The following is a 17,010-nucleotide window of genomic DNA, read 5'->3' as shown; positions in this document are numbered from 1 at the left end:
TCTGTCATGTACCAGCCCCTCTCAGTCATGTACCAGCCCCCTCTCAGTCATGTACCACAGCCCACTCTGTCATGTACCAGCCCCTCTCAGTCATGTACCACAGCCCCCTCTCAGTCATGTACCACAGCCCCCTCTGTCATGTACCAGCCCCCCTCTCAGTCATGTACCACAGCCCCATCTCAGTCATGTACCAGCCCCCTCTCAGTCATGTACCACAGCCCCATCTCAGTCATGTACCAGCCCCCTCTCAGTCATGTACCAGCCCCCCTCTCAGTCATGTACCAGCCCCCTCTCAGTCATGTACCACAGCCCCCTCTCAGTCATGTACCAGCCCCCTCTCAGTCATGTACCAGCCCCCTCTCAGTCATGTACCACAGCCCCCTCTCAGTCATGTACCACAGCCCCCTCTCAGTCATGTACCAGCCCCCTCTCAGTCATGTACCACAGCCCCATCTCAGTCATGTACCAGCCCCCTCTCAGTCATGTACCACAGCCCCATCTCAGTCATGTACCAGCCCCCTCTCAGTCATGTACCAGCCCCCCTCTCAGTCATGTACCAGCCTCCTCTCAGTCATGTACCACAGCCCCCTCTCAGTCATGTACCACAGCCCCCTCTGTCATGTACCAGCCCCCTCTCAGTCATGTACCACAGCCCCATCTCAGTCATGTACCAGCCCCCTCTCAGTCATGTATACCAGCCCCCTCTCAGTCATGTACCAGCCCCCTCTCAGTCATGTACCACAGCCCCATCTCAGTCATGTACCAGCCCCCTCTCAGTCATCTACCAGCCCCCTCTCAGTCATGTACCAGCCCCCTCTCAGTCATGTACCAGCCCCTCTCTCAGTCATGTACCAGCCCCCTCTCAGTCATGTACCAGCCCCCCTCTCAGTCATGTACCAGCCCCCTCTCAGTCATGTACCACAGCCCCCTCTCAGTCATGTACCAGCCCCCTCTCAGTCATCTACCAGCCCCCTTTCAGTCATGTACCACAGCCCCCCCTCTGTCATGTACCAGCCCCCTCTCAGTCATCTACCAGCCCCCTCTCAGTCATGTACCAGCCCCCTCTCAGTCATGTACCAGCCCCCTCTCAGTCCTGTATACCAGCCCCCTCTCAGTCATGTACCACAGCCCCCTCTCAGTCATGTACCACAGCCCCCCTCTCAGTCATGTACCAGCCCCCTCTCAGTCATGTACCAGCCCCTCTCTCAGTCATGTACCAGCCCCCTCTCAGTCCTGTATACCAGCCCCCTCAAAGTCCTGTATACCAGCCCCATCTCAGTCATGTACCAGCCCCCTCTCAGTCATGTACCAGCCCCCTCTCAGTCATGTACCAGCCCCCTCTCAGTCATGTACCACAGCCCCCCCTCAGTCATGTACCACAGCCCCCTCTGTCATGTACCAGCCCCCTCTCAGTCATGTACCAGCCCCCTCTCAGTCATGTACCAGCCCCCTCTCAGTCATGTACCACAGCCCCCCCTCAGTCATGTACCACAGCCCCCCTCTCAGTCATGTACCACAGCCCCCTCTCAGTCATGTACCACAGCCCCCTCTCAGTCATGTACCACAGCCCCCTCTCAGTCATGTATCACAGCCCCCTCTCAGTCATGTACCACAGCCCCATCTCAGTCATGTACCAGCACGACTGGTGGGGGGGGGGTGCTTAGTAAGAGATGTGATTGGGCCAGCCCAGTGTCAGTCAGTACCAATGGGCCGCTGTCCCAGCCTAGTAGTGGGCCGGTCGTTGACCAAACTTAAAAAATATATAACAAATAAAAAATATGTTTGGGAGTGGAAATATTCCCCACCATAAGACAAACGGTGAAGCACAATTACACAAAAATCCAAAACAAAATGAAAGACGACCTTGATAGGTGGGCAAAACTTAAAAACTCAGTACAGGCACGGATATCAATAGTTAAGATGGATGTACTACCTAGAATCAACTTCTTCAGCTCAATGCTACCGTTACCCCCTCCAGAGGGTTACTGGAAAAGATTACACTCCTCCACATACAAATTTATTTGGAATAACAAACCACCACGTATAAAAAGATCCACCGCACAGAGAAATAAAGCAGACGGTGGCATGGCATTTCCAGATTTTTTCCACTATTTTAAGGCGTACACATTAAGACCATTGACAAACATGGTTTGATCCCCAAGCATTAGTATCCTGGAGAAAATCAGAAGAAAACATAGTAGCCCCACATAGACTGAAGGACATAGCATACACTAAACTATCAATCAAGCATTGCGAACGGAAATTTGGCCCCATAATTACTCATGCGATCCGGATATGGCGTGAAACACAAAAAAAATATCCTAACCCACATAAATGGCACAATCATACTCCCTTATTCAATAACAATGCACTCTTGATTGGAAAACGACCTATAAGATTCCCTATATGGGAAAAGCAAGGCATACACTCATTAGGGGATGTTTTTAACAAACAGGGATTCTGTAGTTATGAAGAAATACGGAAAAAATGTAATCTCACCAAGTCCACACATCTTTTTTACATACAGTTATACAACGGCATGCAAATTTCTCGATTCTGATTGGCTGAAACAGTCATTTTACACGTCTTTATTGGCAACAATTCCACGCTGCTGGCCCAGGACCCGCCCACAACCGAACCACATCACATCACTCCGCCGGATCACAAGAAGGTGGACAATAATCTTTACAAATGGATATGTTGATAGCGACTAAACGACTAAATATCAAGCGATTCTGTCACAGCGAATGTCTTAGTCGTTTAAACAATGTTGGATGATGTAATTGATGGGTCTTGAATCATTCTGTAACAAAAGAAAAATCGCGGATTGATTGATTGATTAATTTTCAAATTTTTTTCAATTTTTTTTCCTTTCGACTGTCAGCGCTCGCTCTAGTCTCCACCCACCTTACTGTACGCTTGGTTTCCAACTGGTTAAGTTTAGGCCCTCTACAGTAGGTTTAAAAAAATAAATAAAAGAATAGGGCGAAGAAAACGTTTTTTTCCTATAGGGCAAAGAAAACTTTTTAATTTGTTTTACCTACTTTATATAGAAGCATCTAAGAATGAAGTTCTATGGAAAGTAGGTCTGCATTCCCTTAACAATTGTGTGTATTGAGCCGTATTGTATTGTACCCATTCTGCATCTGGTAATAAAAATTTCAATCAATCATTCCAATAATACACAGTTGGATGTGTTAGTTGGTTGGATGCACTTCAAGCTGCTTCCACATGAGGCAACTTCTCTCAATCATTCCAATAATACACAGTTGGATGTGTTAGTTTGGTTGGATGCACTTCAAGCTGCTTCCACATGGAGGCAACTTGTCTTTTTTGTAGTTGTGGGAACTACTTTTTCTGGCGGATGGTTTTTTCAATAAATCTTCGATTAATGTGTGTTTATTGTATAGAAATAAGGTTGGATGAATCTGGCAGTTGTATAAAAGCTTTACACCACTTGCAGTCGTGATTTGTGAACAATAAACCATGCCTAGGGGGGTCTAACGACCCTCGGCTGCGCCTCGGGCCTAACGACCACCCCTAGGCATGGTTTATTGTTCACAAACCACTCCTGCGCGTGATGTAATGCTTAATTATTGTTATGTTTGAAGACTCAAGGTGTTCCATTAACGAAACCAATTGAACACCACAGATACCACAAATTCTTCTATGAAAGAGAGACATCAAGAGGTTTTGTTTCAGATTTTTATCATCAATTACTAACGTCCTCATATGAAACCCTCCACCTAGACTCCGTCTGGAGGAGGGATATACCAGAACTGGAAAGTGATTTTGATTGGCAAGAAGCCTGGGCAAATGTTCGACTCACATCAAGGAACCCGGACCATCAACAAATCAATCTTAACTATATTCATAGGACATACTTGACTCCTATAAGACTGAAAAAAATGGGTCTTATACAAGACTCCAAATGCTCCTTATGTACAAATGGGGACGAGGGGACATTTATGCACATGTACTGGGACTGCCCACCAGTTAAGATATTCTGGAAAGAGGTGACCCAGCAATTATCAAATCTCTTAACTTGGAATATACCTGTACACCCCTCTGTATTACTGCTGAATGATGTTTTTGAGTGTGCAGTACATCCACAGCTAAAGAGATTGGTTTTATCGGGTATCACAGTGGCTAAAAAGCTGATAGCATCACGATGGTTCCAACTGGAAAAAATTTGCCGAAAGGTCTGGATTATTACATATGTGATCTATCAAGAAATATCTACAGCAAGAATTTTGGGTCTCTCAATGAATCCAAAATGACATTGTGGTTAGAAGTGGTGGAGAAAATAAAAGCTAGCATATAATGGTAATGTCTGGTTAGGAGCGAGGGAAAATGGATAGATTATCCAATGGGGGGTCCGGGAGGGGGGGGTACGAGCTGGAGCATATGTGTGTAGGTTTTTAGATAACAGGTATTAAGTGTATATCCTATATAAGACAATTAACTAAAATGTGATTTCATTGGATGTGCACTGTCAACTAATGCTTGTATATCTTATCGTGTGTTGTCATGTTTGTTTATGTTTGTTTAAAAAATTATAAAAAAAAAAAATACAAAAAAAAAAAAAAAATTATAATATCTATATATATTTTTTAATAGTTACAAATAGTTACAGAGGTCCAGACCTCGGTGACCTCATAGCTGGCTACGGCGTGCTTGAGCTTAGAAGAATTGGGGGGGTAAGGGTATGTGCAGAGCGACATGACGATAGGTTTGATGTTACTAGGCACTTGCGTTTGGTTCCACAATTCTTAGAAAAGGATGTTGATAAGTATTTTTCTATGTTTGAAAATGTGGCAACGACTCTGCATTGGCCTAATGATCACGTTACTTCTCCAAAGTGTGCTCACCGGGAGGGCACAGCATGTTTACGCGTTGCTTTGTCCAAACACCCAGGATTACGCCGTGGTGAAGGCTGCTATCCCTCCCTCAGATATCCACGTCTCTGAGCGGATCTCGGCCTGTCTGTCCGACATCTCCGACTGGATGACGACCAACCACCTCAAACTGAACCTAAGCAAAACAGAATTGCTCCACCTGCCGGCCAAATCCTCCCCCCTGACCGACCTCTCCATCACAGTCGAGAATGCAGCTGTGACCGCGTCCCCGACCGCCAAGAACCTTGGTGTTGTCCTCGACGACCAGTTGAACTTCTCTGCTCACATCGCAGCGACAACCAGAACCTGCCGATTCCTCCTGAGCAACGTCAGAAGGATCCGCCCCTTCCTGACAAAAGAAGCCACCCAACTCCTCGTCCAATCAACAGTCATCTCCCGCCTCGACTACTGCAACGCACTGCTAGCTGGCCTCCCGGCCACTGCCACCAAGCCTCTTCAACTCATTCAGAACGCAGCGGCCCGCCTGATCTCAAACCTACCGAAGTCGGCCCATGTCACCCCACTTCTTAGGGACCTGCACTGGCTCCCCATTGCTGCACGTATACGCTTCAAGGCCCTCGACCTAGCATACCTCCGGTCAATGGTCTCTAACTACACACCCTCAAGACCCCTACGCTCTGCATCTTCTGGCTGCCTTAGACCTACTCCTATCCAAGCTCCGGGAGGGTCATCAAAGAGAAGCCGCCTATTCTCAGTCCTTGCCCCACAATGGTGGAATGAACTACCCACCCCAGTTAGGACAGCCGAATCCCGTCCAATCTTTCGCCGTCGACTAAAGACGCACTTCTTCAACCATTATCTGAAAAAAAAATAAAAAAAAAGATTAAGAAAATTAAAAAAGATTCTAACCCTAACTAACCTTACTGTCATGCACTTGTCCTAATAAACTAACCTACACTGTAACACGCAACACTTTGATGAATATTGTTACTCAGCTGATAGAGTTGTATCCTTCCTGATGACCTGTCGTACAGAACTTGTAAGTCGCTTTGGATAAAAGCATCAGCTAAATGACTAAATGTAAATGTAGGTGCTCTTTGAGAGTGGTTTTGAAGGTGGGTAGTGATTCACATTCCTTTATCGCTTTGGGTAGGGCGTTCCACATTGATGTGGCATAATTGCGAAATGTGTTTAGTCCCTTGTTTGAGCCGAATCTGGGTTTAACATGATTTGTGGAGCTCCCTCTGGTGTTGTGCTCGTGGTATTCACTGACCTTTGGGAAGTATTTTGACATGTACATGGGTATCTTAGTCGTGTAGTGCATCTTGTAGACCAGGCCCATTGCAAGTTGCTGTACTCTGTCATCTACTCTAAGCCATCCTAGGTTGTCAAAGTGGGCAGGGTGAGGTGGGTTCTATAAGGTCAAGCAGTAGTCTGACCAGTTTGTTTTGAGATGTTTGTAATTTTGTTTTTAGCGCCTTTGAGGTGCTTTGGTACCATGAGGTGCAAGCATAGTCGTAGTACCCTTGAATGAGTGCTCCTGCCAGAGTCTTCAGGGTATTCTTGTTTACCAGAGAGGAGATCCGGTATAAGAATTTAGTTCGTTGGTTGACTTTTTTTTATTACATTGGATTACAATCATCACAATAATGCATCGTTCTTTAGCACATGACAATACAAATTTTTGTATTCACCTTCAAGTTGTGACTGGGAGTCCACTTCTTTAAATGACCTTTTTTTAAATCGCATTTCGTTTGACACTCTCTATTGGGTCCATCGGTGTCTATTGTATTTCGCAGTGACTGGTGGAAGGTTTCCGATTCGTTTTCAAGAAAACATCCCAGGCGCACTTTTAAATACTGTAGACCAATGGTGATTTTTATCCAGCTTTTATACTCGTCATCTGCAAACCTCTGAAAGGAGCCCATCAGTTGTATGTTTAAAACTGATGATACAGCGTTTTTTTCCCGGTTTCAAAACAAACACATTGCACTAACGTCACAGCACACATGATGAGGTCACTCAATCCCCACAATAGTAACCACAACCACGCAACATGCGCCCTTCAACAGTGACTCAGTCACTGTGACTGTATACGTTCTGAATACCACCATGATGGTATTCAGTGGCAGAATAAGAGGAAACGCCATGACAACAATCTGTATTCATGTGTGAATTTCAAATTGATAAATGGCCATAGTAATCTTTTAACTCTTTAAGGTCAACCTTCTGTAGTGTGGTAGTGAAAGGGTTCAATTAACTTTTTAATTACCTCATTTTGAAAAACCTTTTCCAGAGACACCCGCACCCAATAATTTTTGTTAGGCTTTCAGAGAGTCTCAAAAGTCAATCACCCCCCAAATTTCACACCCTAGAAATAAGCACAACCAATTAATAAAACAATGTGCAATACATGGCTGTTCTTAATTGGATACAAGATCAATTGGAACAAGAGTGAGGCAATTCCACTTAACTCACACGCATTTAAATCTGATCTCATGGGCACCCCTTTTATCTGGAAGACATGGAATGAAGTATTTAGGAATGAGCATCATATCTCCTATCACCAAGATCCCTGGCATCCTCCAGACTATTAATGATGACATCAACAGATGGATAGACATACCATTGTCTCTATGGGTTAGAGAGGAGAAATATTGAAAATGAATAGGCTCACTTCTTATAATAAAACACAAGATACGCGTGCCCTATGAAGAAACCCAAACATGATATGTGTATATGCGAGTGTGTGTGTGTGAGTGTGTGTGTGGGGGGGTTAGGATACAAATCTTACCGGCTACTTACCTGTCTAGGCCTCTAGGGTAAGGGGTGTGGGGGTAGGGAGTAGGATTCAAACCCGGTTCAGGGTAAGGGTACAGGAAGAAATGGTTCAAATGTGAGCTCCAGGTATTGACGATGACGATGCTACATACCCTACCACATGGCCCCCACTAGCCACCACAACCCAACGTTTAGATACAGTAGATAGGCGGCGAGAGCCAACATATCACCAGGGTTATCAAGTGGGCACCTGCCTTCACTGGTGTTTCGTCAAGTTAGGCCCTCGACACCTCGTGAAGGCTCAACAGTTAGTTCCGGCGTCTCTCTCTCCCCCCCCCCCCCCCCCCCCCCCCACCCATGCTACCTCCCCTTTTTCCATGATATCCACATGCCGAACCTCCCTATGGCTCTGGAGGTAGAGCAGTCGTCTGGTAATCCGGAGGTTCCCGGTTCGATTCCCGCTCCTCCTGGGCAGCGTGTCGATGTGTCCTTGAGCAAGACACTTAACCCCTAATTGCTCCAGATGAGCAGGTTGGCACCTTGCATGGTTGCCTCCGCCGTCGGTGTGTGAATGTGTGAGTGAATGGGTAAAATGTGAGGAACAAATTGTAAAGCACTTTGGATAAAAGTGCTATAAAAAAAGCAGCCATTTACCATCTTATGTAAAAAATAAAACAATTCCTGATAACAATATCACACATTCTAAACGATTTTTTTTTGTCCTCAACCAAATCCACTGACTTTCAATGCTTCTTCCGACATCCAATTTACCGCTTTTCACAAAACTCTATAAATATATATACAAATAATATATTATTGTCTCCATTCCTCTTGAGTTTAGGTCGGTGCCAAATAATCCACGGACATTCTTCTTTATTGTCATCTTCAAGTTATACCTTGTTTCTGTGGCCACTGTTTTCCCTACACAACCTACTGGTAATAAGCAAGGATGGTTAACCTGAGCTGAAGGTCAACAGATCCACAAATACCATACAGTACAGTGAGTACAACATCAGAAAGCTGGGACCGAGGCATGATTTGAGATGCAGCTCAACACTGTATATGTCAAACATGCCTTGAATCTCACCTATTCAAATTATGAAAATATTAGTGTAGATTAGAGGGGTTTGGGACATTATGCAATGGCCTAACGGCATTCCCATGCTCAATTACCTTGTCTCATAAACTGCAGTAGCAAATTTGGGATTGATACCATTAGTTAGGGCCTAACAAAAATAATAGTTGGTTTCAGGTTGGTTGTCAGTTTGGCCATGGGTAGGTAGGGAATTTTTTTTTTTTTTTTTTTTTATTCTTTCCCACGGCGACTATGGATAGGGAATTTCTTTATTTAATTAACCCTTTCACTGCCACACGACAGAAGGTTAGCCCTTTACTATCACACAACCGACGGCGATGCTCCATCATTAGCATCATTAGCTCCGCATCCGCGGAGCTAATGATGCTAATGATGGAGCATCGCCGTCGGTTGTGTGATAGTAAAGGGCTAACCTTCTGTATTGTCACAGTGAAAGGGTTAACCGGCTGTCGTGTGGCAGTGAAAGGGTTAAAATGTTCACAACAACATGGATGCATGTACTCTGCCAGCATGTTTAATATCCATAATACTAAATGTTTGACTAAGATTTCTATGAAACTTTATTCTAAAAAAAAAAAAAAATATATATAATTTTTTTTTTAAACTCATAAAATATATTGGGTCGCACCTAAATCGGCAGGGTCGGTCGGCAACCTGAAACCAACCATTATTTTTGTTAGGCCTTAGTGTTCGCCAAGTGGTGTTCCTGCGGTTGCATGGGAAAACACTACCACCTGTGCCTCTGGGAGTCAGTAGAAAATCGTTGCTGCACATGGCACCAGACTTGAAAAGAGCATACTCTATTTCAGCCGGACATGCTCACTGTTCATTTCTCCTAAATGGACCTGTCTCAAAACCCTGCCCCTTTTCTTGATCCTCCAATCACAACTGTCGCTTACCTCGGACAAACTTGGTTTGTCCGAGGTAAGCGACAGTTGTGATTGGAGGATCAAGAAAAGGGGCAGGGTTTTGAGACAGGTCAATTGCCTACCCCACCTTTAAGACACCATGACCCTGAAGAATACTTTTGAAAATGTCATACTGTGATTTGGTAATAATAATTAATAATAATAATAATAAATACATTTTACATCAGTTTTGGATGGCTGGCACTTTTTCAGAAAATGACTCAGAAAACCCTTATTGTCAATATACCTAAAACCAAACATCCTCCAATAGCCTAGGTCTCTAGTTTCTGGCTCACATGATCCACAATAGTCTCAGCTTAACAGCCATATCCAATGTATGCAATTCCAAAACTGTTAGTATGCAGAAATAGGTGAATTGCCTACATGATAATAAAAAAAAGGTGAAAATAACATTTGTACTCCATGTGAAACATTGCACGCTTTTGGCCCAAAGCTGCATGGATCTGGACTATTGTGGTTCTATTGAGCCCACTTTCATTCAGATATTGAGGTGAGAGGTCAAGGGACCCCCCCCCCCCACACACACTTTAGGGGCTTAAGCCATTCTTTTCCCACCCGTAGATAAGGTTGGAACAAGATCCAGAGTTTTGTACTATAACAACAAGATAATATATTTAATATGAACAGTATATATTGCACAGAAATTTTTTTTGTATGAAATCCTAATGCTTTAATGGCATTTCAGTCTTAACAGTACAGTTGGTGCGTGATCAGCAATACACTTTATTCTTTCTGTGACACACTTTCTCAGTCAAATATGTTGACTATACTACTCATGATTCATGGGTAACAGATACAACTTTAAACAAATAAACTTTTTTTTCTTTTTAAATATAAAAACACTGCACATTAACATGATTCTGTAACTCCTGTTTCATCACTGTTAGAAAGGTTGAAGTTATTTCATTACATGAGGTTTATTAGTCAAAGGAAACATTTCAATCTCTGACCCATATCAAACACAGTGAATTATGGTTTGAGTCCGACATATCTGTGTACCTTTCCCTGCTTATTTCCATGGGTTGGGTTATGAAATTAAAAGTAAGAGTTAACCTTTAAAAAAAAAAAAACGACAGGACCTCAATAAACTACAGACCACCAAAGAGCTCATCTCACATGCATTTGTAACGGGGCATCGACAAGCAATTACAAAATCCTCCATGAGCGCAAAAAACCATTGTAATCATTCCCTTGTGCTGAAACTCCCCACACTCAATGGAACACTATTTGCTGGACAATTAATTTCACAGAGAAGAGCAGAAGAGATTTACAACTGATTCTCAGAGCCTGAACACAGTGGTACAAAAACAGACAATTACAGGACATAATGAAATGTTATGTACTATTTTTTGGGGGTACAGCAGCACTACTTCCAAAACGGGGCCAATCCAAGAGGACAGGACCGAAGGGGCCTTTCCGAAACAAAGAGCAGCAGTTTACACTGTCATTCTGAGGCCTACATCGGCACTGTCACCAACACCTCTCCGGCTGCCCTGAGAACAGCCAGCTTGTCCTAGTTGCCAGAAGTGTGATGCTATTGTAAAGACTTGTGAATACATCTGAACGACAGAATGTGAGACTACCCCTCATTTCAACCTGGAGAAATTGGAAGAAGATAATGCAAAGATTACTTGCGCATTCAAATCCAGTAGTGGGGGGGGGGGGGGGGGCAGAGAGAAATTGTGAAAGTGTTCCTTCACTGTCACTTGTCTCACAGGGGACAGACACAGAAGTGGCGTTAAGGCATTCTTGAAATGCAGACAGAATCCCTAGGTTCCAACTCTGGATGGGGAAACGGATCCCAAACTCTCATTGTCATTATATCGTCTATAATCTAAGCATGATTATCACACAAGTGAACAAACATGAAAATACAAGAAATAACACAAAAACACAAAGAAATAAAAACACACACACAAACAAAGCCCTACAAAGATAAAGGAATGTTAGCTTCAACCACTTTCCGTGAATAAAGATTTCTTTACAATATTGATATCATTCTATAGAAAACACGTTGATTGGAATCTGTTGTAGTTTAGTGTCAAAATTGCACAGAAATAACCGATTTCCGAGTCAGTCCGTTCAAAAGCTAGATGCTTTACAAATCATAAATTCTATATGGAATTAAGCGGCTGGGTGGCGCAGCGGACATTGCGCTCGTCACAAACGCAAGAGACACCGGGTTCGACTCCGGCTGTCGGCGTTGCCTCCGGCTTGGGCCAGCCGTCATACTAACTCAATTGGCAGAGTTAGCGGGTGGAAGTCGATGGGTGGTAATCTGGACGTTGTGGACAGCGACTCCTACAGGTCGGTTAAGGACGTCTGCACAGCAGAGACAGGAAATGGCGGGGGTAGTGTGAGCCTCCCACACGTTACACCTCGCCAATGAGAGTCCACTCTGGCAGGTGAAAAGATGTGACAGGCTGCCTCCTCGTGTATCGGAGGGGACACGTGATGCAAGGCTTCTATCCTCCCTACAACCGGCCAGTGGGGGGCATATGCGAGCAACGTTCAAGACAGGAGAGGGGAGAATTGGCACAGCGGGTAATTGGGATGGGAGAAAAAGAGGGAAAAAAAGTGGATTAAAAAAAGAATTCTATGTGGAATTGAAACGATTGTGTCCATTTCTTTTTTAATCGAACCTTCTTCAGAAGTTAAGAGACAGAGAGAAAAATAACTGAATGGATGGAAACCTCAAGGCCGACATACGAACAGACTTCCCATCTATATGAGCAACTGTCATCCACTCCATGATCAGTATATAAAAGACACATATTCCTGTCCACAGACCACTGGACAGATTCTAAATCAAATGGATAGTCTGGTTTGCCCAACTGTCGTTTGGTGCCTTTCCAGCTGCAGCCGGTGCTCGGGGAGGAGGGGGGGGGGGGGGGGGGAAAGGTTGGCAGCAATTTCTGAATACAAAATAAAAAAAAGTGTGGAAAGAAAAGGTATTTAGCTCAACGAATAAACGGGGGTCTGAACCACAGTTTGTACGGCCACATCCAGGACACTGTGATAGCAACCAATATTCCACCGAGTCCTGGTGAAGTGCTGGCCTGCTGCAGCCCCATCTTACTTACCCACACACCCACCCACCCCATTGTCTTCTGGAGAGAGTTCCCATTCGCCTACCCCCCCCCCCCCCCCCCCCCCCCTCAGTGTCTGAACCTGTAGGAGATGGGTAGGAGCAGGTTGTTCTTCTTCAGGGCCTGCACCCTGCTGAGCGTCTCCTCGTCCAGGGAGACGTAGCAACGCCGGGCGTAGTCCAGCAGCTTCTCCTTGGAAGGGTCGAACTCGCCAACCTCTGCCACCTTCTCCGGAGCCACCAGCAGCAGCTCTGCAATGGGCGTGGTGGAAGCCACCGTGTTGCGGTCCACGCCGTGGATCTGGAAGGCCTTGGACATGTTCTTCAGACGCTGGTAGGTCAGCAGGATCTTCTTGTAGCGGAACAGCACTCCGGCAGCATCCTTCACTATAGGACATTAGTCATGTTGAGAGTTAACTTAGGTTAATAACAAATTAAATGTGAAATGAAAGGACAGTATGAATGGAATACGGAGATAGGTGGAATATGAGGAATTGTTCCATGTTGATCATGTAAGGTAAAGTGTATGTTTTGCCCCGGCGTCTGTCCACCCTCACCTCTCTGCCCCCTGGGCACATGGAAGACCCGCCTCCTCTTCAGCGCGTGCCTGGAGCTGTTCATGTTCCCTGACATCAGATCCTCCCCTTGCAATATCGCCTCCTCCTCAAGGTAGCTGTCCTGCTCCAAGTAATCGTCAGATTCCGCCAGGAGTGAAAGTGAATCTGGAGAGCCAAAGTGCAAGACGCAAATATTTTTGTCAATATGACTCACTGAAGATAAGCAAACATCTCATGTTTTCACTGCTTTTGTTGTTAGTATAAGAAATAGCGGCTTTAGGTAAAAAAAAAAGAAAAAAAACGTAAGCTCAAGCCGCAGTCTTACCTGGAACTACGTTGCCGTGTCCACTCATGTCGTTCATGGCTGACCTAGTGTTGCTGCTGCCACCACCACTGCAGCCAGTGCTGTTGGCACTATTAAGGCCTGGATGCAGGACTTGAGAAGACCCGGAGTTGAACAAGGCATTCATAGAGGCAATGTGGTTGGCGATTGGGTTGGAAACGTGGTTTTTGGGAGGCGCCATGGTTGGAGGGCCAGGCCTTCGCTGGACAAACTGACGCGAGACGAAATGCTGTGAGTCGGACTTCTGCTGTTCTGTAAAACAGGAGGCACATGTGGTCAGTGAGAAGGACACGTGGCCTACGGTGATATGCAGCTTAGCCTGTGTAAACAATGACATGCACACTCAAATAAATGGACATTCAATATTTGTCTTTACCAGCAGGACGGTCTTCTTCTCTTCTACCCCTCCAACTGAATCGTCTAGACTCGTAGCCTGATGGGAGAGGGTTCACCGTTGAGTTTTCCATTCCAAAACACATCCTCGATTCAAGCCATTCTTAGTCTACAGATAGTCCGTGAATGTTGTGAACTAACTAGTCTATTCAATCAACTCAATTCTCTGTCCTTAAATCTAGTGACAACTGGGGTGCTTTTTGTCATTGTATTGCCTCATCTTTATATTTAATTAGAGTGCCACGAGGATTTACCTATAAGTGACCTATTATATATGATGGTTTGCATGCATGGTTTTTATGTATACTTATGAGGCCCTAATCATAGCTGCAGACTTGTGGAGAGGTGACAGACACAAAAATAATTCACCATCATTGCCCTACTTTGGGATCAAAAAGTGATCTGAAGGTGACTAGTTTGCAGGCATGCCTAATAGATTGACCAGGTGTCCTTAAGGTGTCATGTGACCTATCCTATAGAATAAAAAGGTGATATACAGTTCAATAGTGTGCAGGACCTTTAATTTTTTCCCCTAAATCAACAAATCTATAAAATTGTGTTTCCCACATTATTTTCCTACAACAAATAGACAGTCATGCAGAACTGTTCAAACCTGGTGTTTTTGAGAGATCATAAAATGTTGGGGGAGATGTGCTTGTTATGGTTTTCCAAGAAATGACTTGTTTTTAGGATGAAAGAACAACAAACCAAAACAAAAGAAAAAAACACTAAAAGTCGACGAAGACCCTAACTACTAACCACAACACCAATCAACCAAACAAAAGCCCTGCTTCAAATCAACTTCTCCTGAACAGCTTTCTATACTTGGTCACCCGTGGTATCAGACATTTCTCTCACCATTACTGTACGGGCTCTGGTTCTGTCCCTGGGTCTTGGTAGAGAAGATGAAGCGGTCCAACTGGCAACGGAGAAAGTCCCTCTCCTCCTCCAGGTCCTCGATGCGCTTCTGTAGCCATGAGTTCTTCTCCAGAGAGATCTGCAGTTGTGTCCGCAAGTTGGTGATCAGCATATACGAGCCGTTGGCTGAGGACGGCCCCGTGGGGGGAGGGGGGGGCGACGCTGAAGAGGACAGACATATCATAAGGCCTGGAATTTGTCATCACTTTATATAATTTGATATCACTGTGTGACGGATGCAATTATTTGAAAACAGCAAATATTTTGGTTTTAAGTTGCAAGTCTGATATTCACCATTAAAACTCTGGTCGTTCTGGTTGAAAAACCCTTGCTGTTCAAAGTTGCTCTCCTCGTAAGGGATGGAGATTTCGTAGGTCTCCTCGTTCTTTGGAGCTAAATAACAGAACATAACGGATACAATAATGGACACGATGTTTAAATAACATCCTCCTCGCCAATCATATTTTGGTATACTTTTAAATCTTACTCTGCAAGTGGAGTGAGCCGGCGTGATTCTTGGAGGTAGAGGCAGCGTCAGTCCTGTTCCCGTCCTCCATCTCTTACTCTTTACTGCACAACTGAAAGTAGACAATTCAATATGTGACTGACGTTACAGTATTATATTATAGTTAGAGTATGGTTGCTGAGTCGTGCTTGAAAAGTTGAAAAGCAAGCTTGAACATGTGATTCACAAGCCATTAAGCAACTTTGTTATTATAAGAATGTAGATAGATACATAGATAGATACGTTCTACGACTATGCTTGCACCTTATGGTACCAAAGCACCTCAAATGCCCTAAAACAAGGCTACAAACATCTCAAAACAAACTGGTCAGACTACTGCTTGACCTTACTCCTAGAACCCACCTCACCCCTGCCCACTTTGACAACCTAGGATGGCTTAGAGTAGACGAGTACAGCAACTTGCAATGGGCCTGGTCTACAAGATACACTACACCACTGATACCTATGTACCTGTCGATATACTTCCCAAAGGTCAGTGAATACCACGATCACAACACCAGAGGGAGCTCCACAAATCACGTTCAACCCAGATTCGGCTAAAAACAAGGATAAACATGTTTCGCAATTATTCCACAATAATGTGGAACGCCCTACCCACAGCTATAAAGGAATGTGAATCCCTACCCTTCTTCAAAACCGCTCTCAAAGAGCACCTACGGCCCGGTGGAAATCGCCCCCACCCCCACCCCCTCCAATGTACAGTTTCTTCCCCTTCTGATGTATATTTTTTTATGATCTCTTTTTCTTACACAGTAGGCCTACCGTAAATTAATTAAATGTCTTGATTGATTGAAAATGGAGGACCCTTATGTAAACAAGACGAGTCTTTCTCTGGTCTTCATCCTCTTAGCAGTTGTTATTGAGCTGTACTGTGTATTGTACCCATTCTGCAATCTGTTAATACAGTTTTCAATCAATCAATCAACACGTAGCTTAGGCTTCCATAATAATTTAACGTTACTGTACATGAATACATGCAAGAACAATGTTGGCAACAGCCAGTTACAAAAGCTAAAATATGTATGTTACATACATGATAGGTTGGTAGAGAAATGAATCGTAAAAGTATAGAACAAAAACAGTTTGATTGAATTTCCAACAAATGGCTTACAGCTACATGATAATCATGTGTTGTAAGCTTTTACAATCCGGCTCCAGCTAGCTGCTCTACGCTGCCATTTAAAATGGACACGCAAAGAGCTTAGCTGCGAATACAATTACAATCTCAACCCTTACTACACATCATTACATTATGTTTACTTTCGTCATTCAGAAATAGGAACTCTATGCTTAAATTCTAACGTATACATATTGGTACATACCACTTTACCGTTGTAATAACTTGATCGTTCACACGTAGTAACTAATAAGACGTTATTACACTGTCATATCTCCACTTCACGAATTCTTCCGCTGGCTATCAAGCGAACAATAACAATGATCGCTGTTTTCTTCTCCAGCGTTGGTCCGCGTCATTTCCGGTTGTAATATGATTGACAAGGGATATAATATAATAATAA

At 44.1% G+C, this 17,010-nt stretch overlaps 1 protein-coding gene across 2 annotated transcripts; it reads right to left on the bottom strand.

Annotated features, from left to right (window-relative positions):
• Positions 1–12,823: 12,823 nt before the first annotated feature.
• On the bottom strand, positions 12,824–16,909 carry ccdc106a (coiled-coil domain containing 106a; the record flags this gene model as incomplete). Of its 2 annotated transcripts, none has more annotated exons than XM_084336116.1 (8): positions 16,813–16,909; positions 15,452–15,542; positions 15,259–15,357; positions 14,905–15,126; positions 14,030–14,086; positions 13,636–13,905; positions 13,311–13,475; positions 12,824–13,140 (listed from the first exon to the last, which is right to left on the bottom strand). In XM_084336116.1, the coding sequence occupies exons 2-8, from the start codon at positions 15,519–15,521 to the stop codon at positions 12,824–12,826; spliced, it is 1,200 nt and encodes a 399-aa protein (XP_084192242.1). In that variant the 5' UTR covers positions 15,522–15,542; positions 16,813–16,909. The 2 variants fall into 2 exon arrangements, with proteins under 2 accessions (XP_084192242.1, XP_084192243.1); XM_084336117.1 differs by having other exon boundaries at positions 16,821–16,901.
• Between the last annotated feature and the right edge of the window lie 101 nt (positions 16,910–17,010).

Source organism: Notolepis coatsorum (assembly GCF_963971535.1).
Source record: "Notolepis coatsorum genome assembly, chromosome: 19".
Lineage (NCBI taxonomy): Eukaryota > Metazoa > Chordata > Actinopteri > Aulopiformes > Paralepididae > Notolepis > Notolepis coatsorum.
This window is presented reverse-complemented; position numbering and strand designations above follow the sequence as displayed.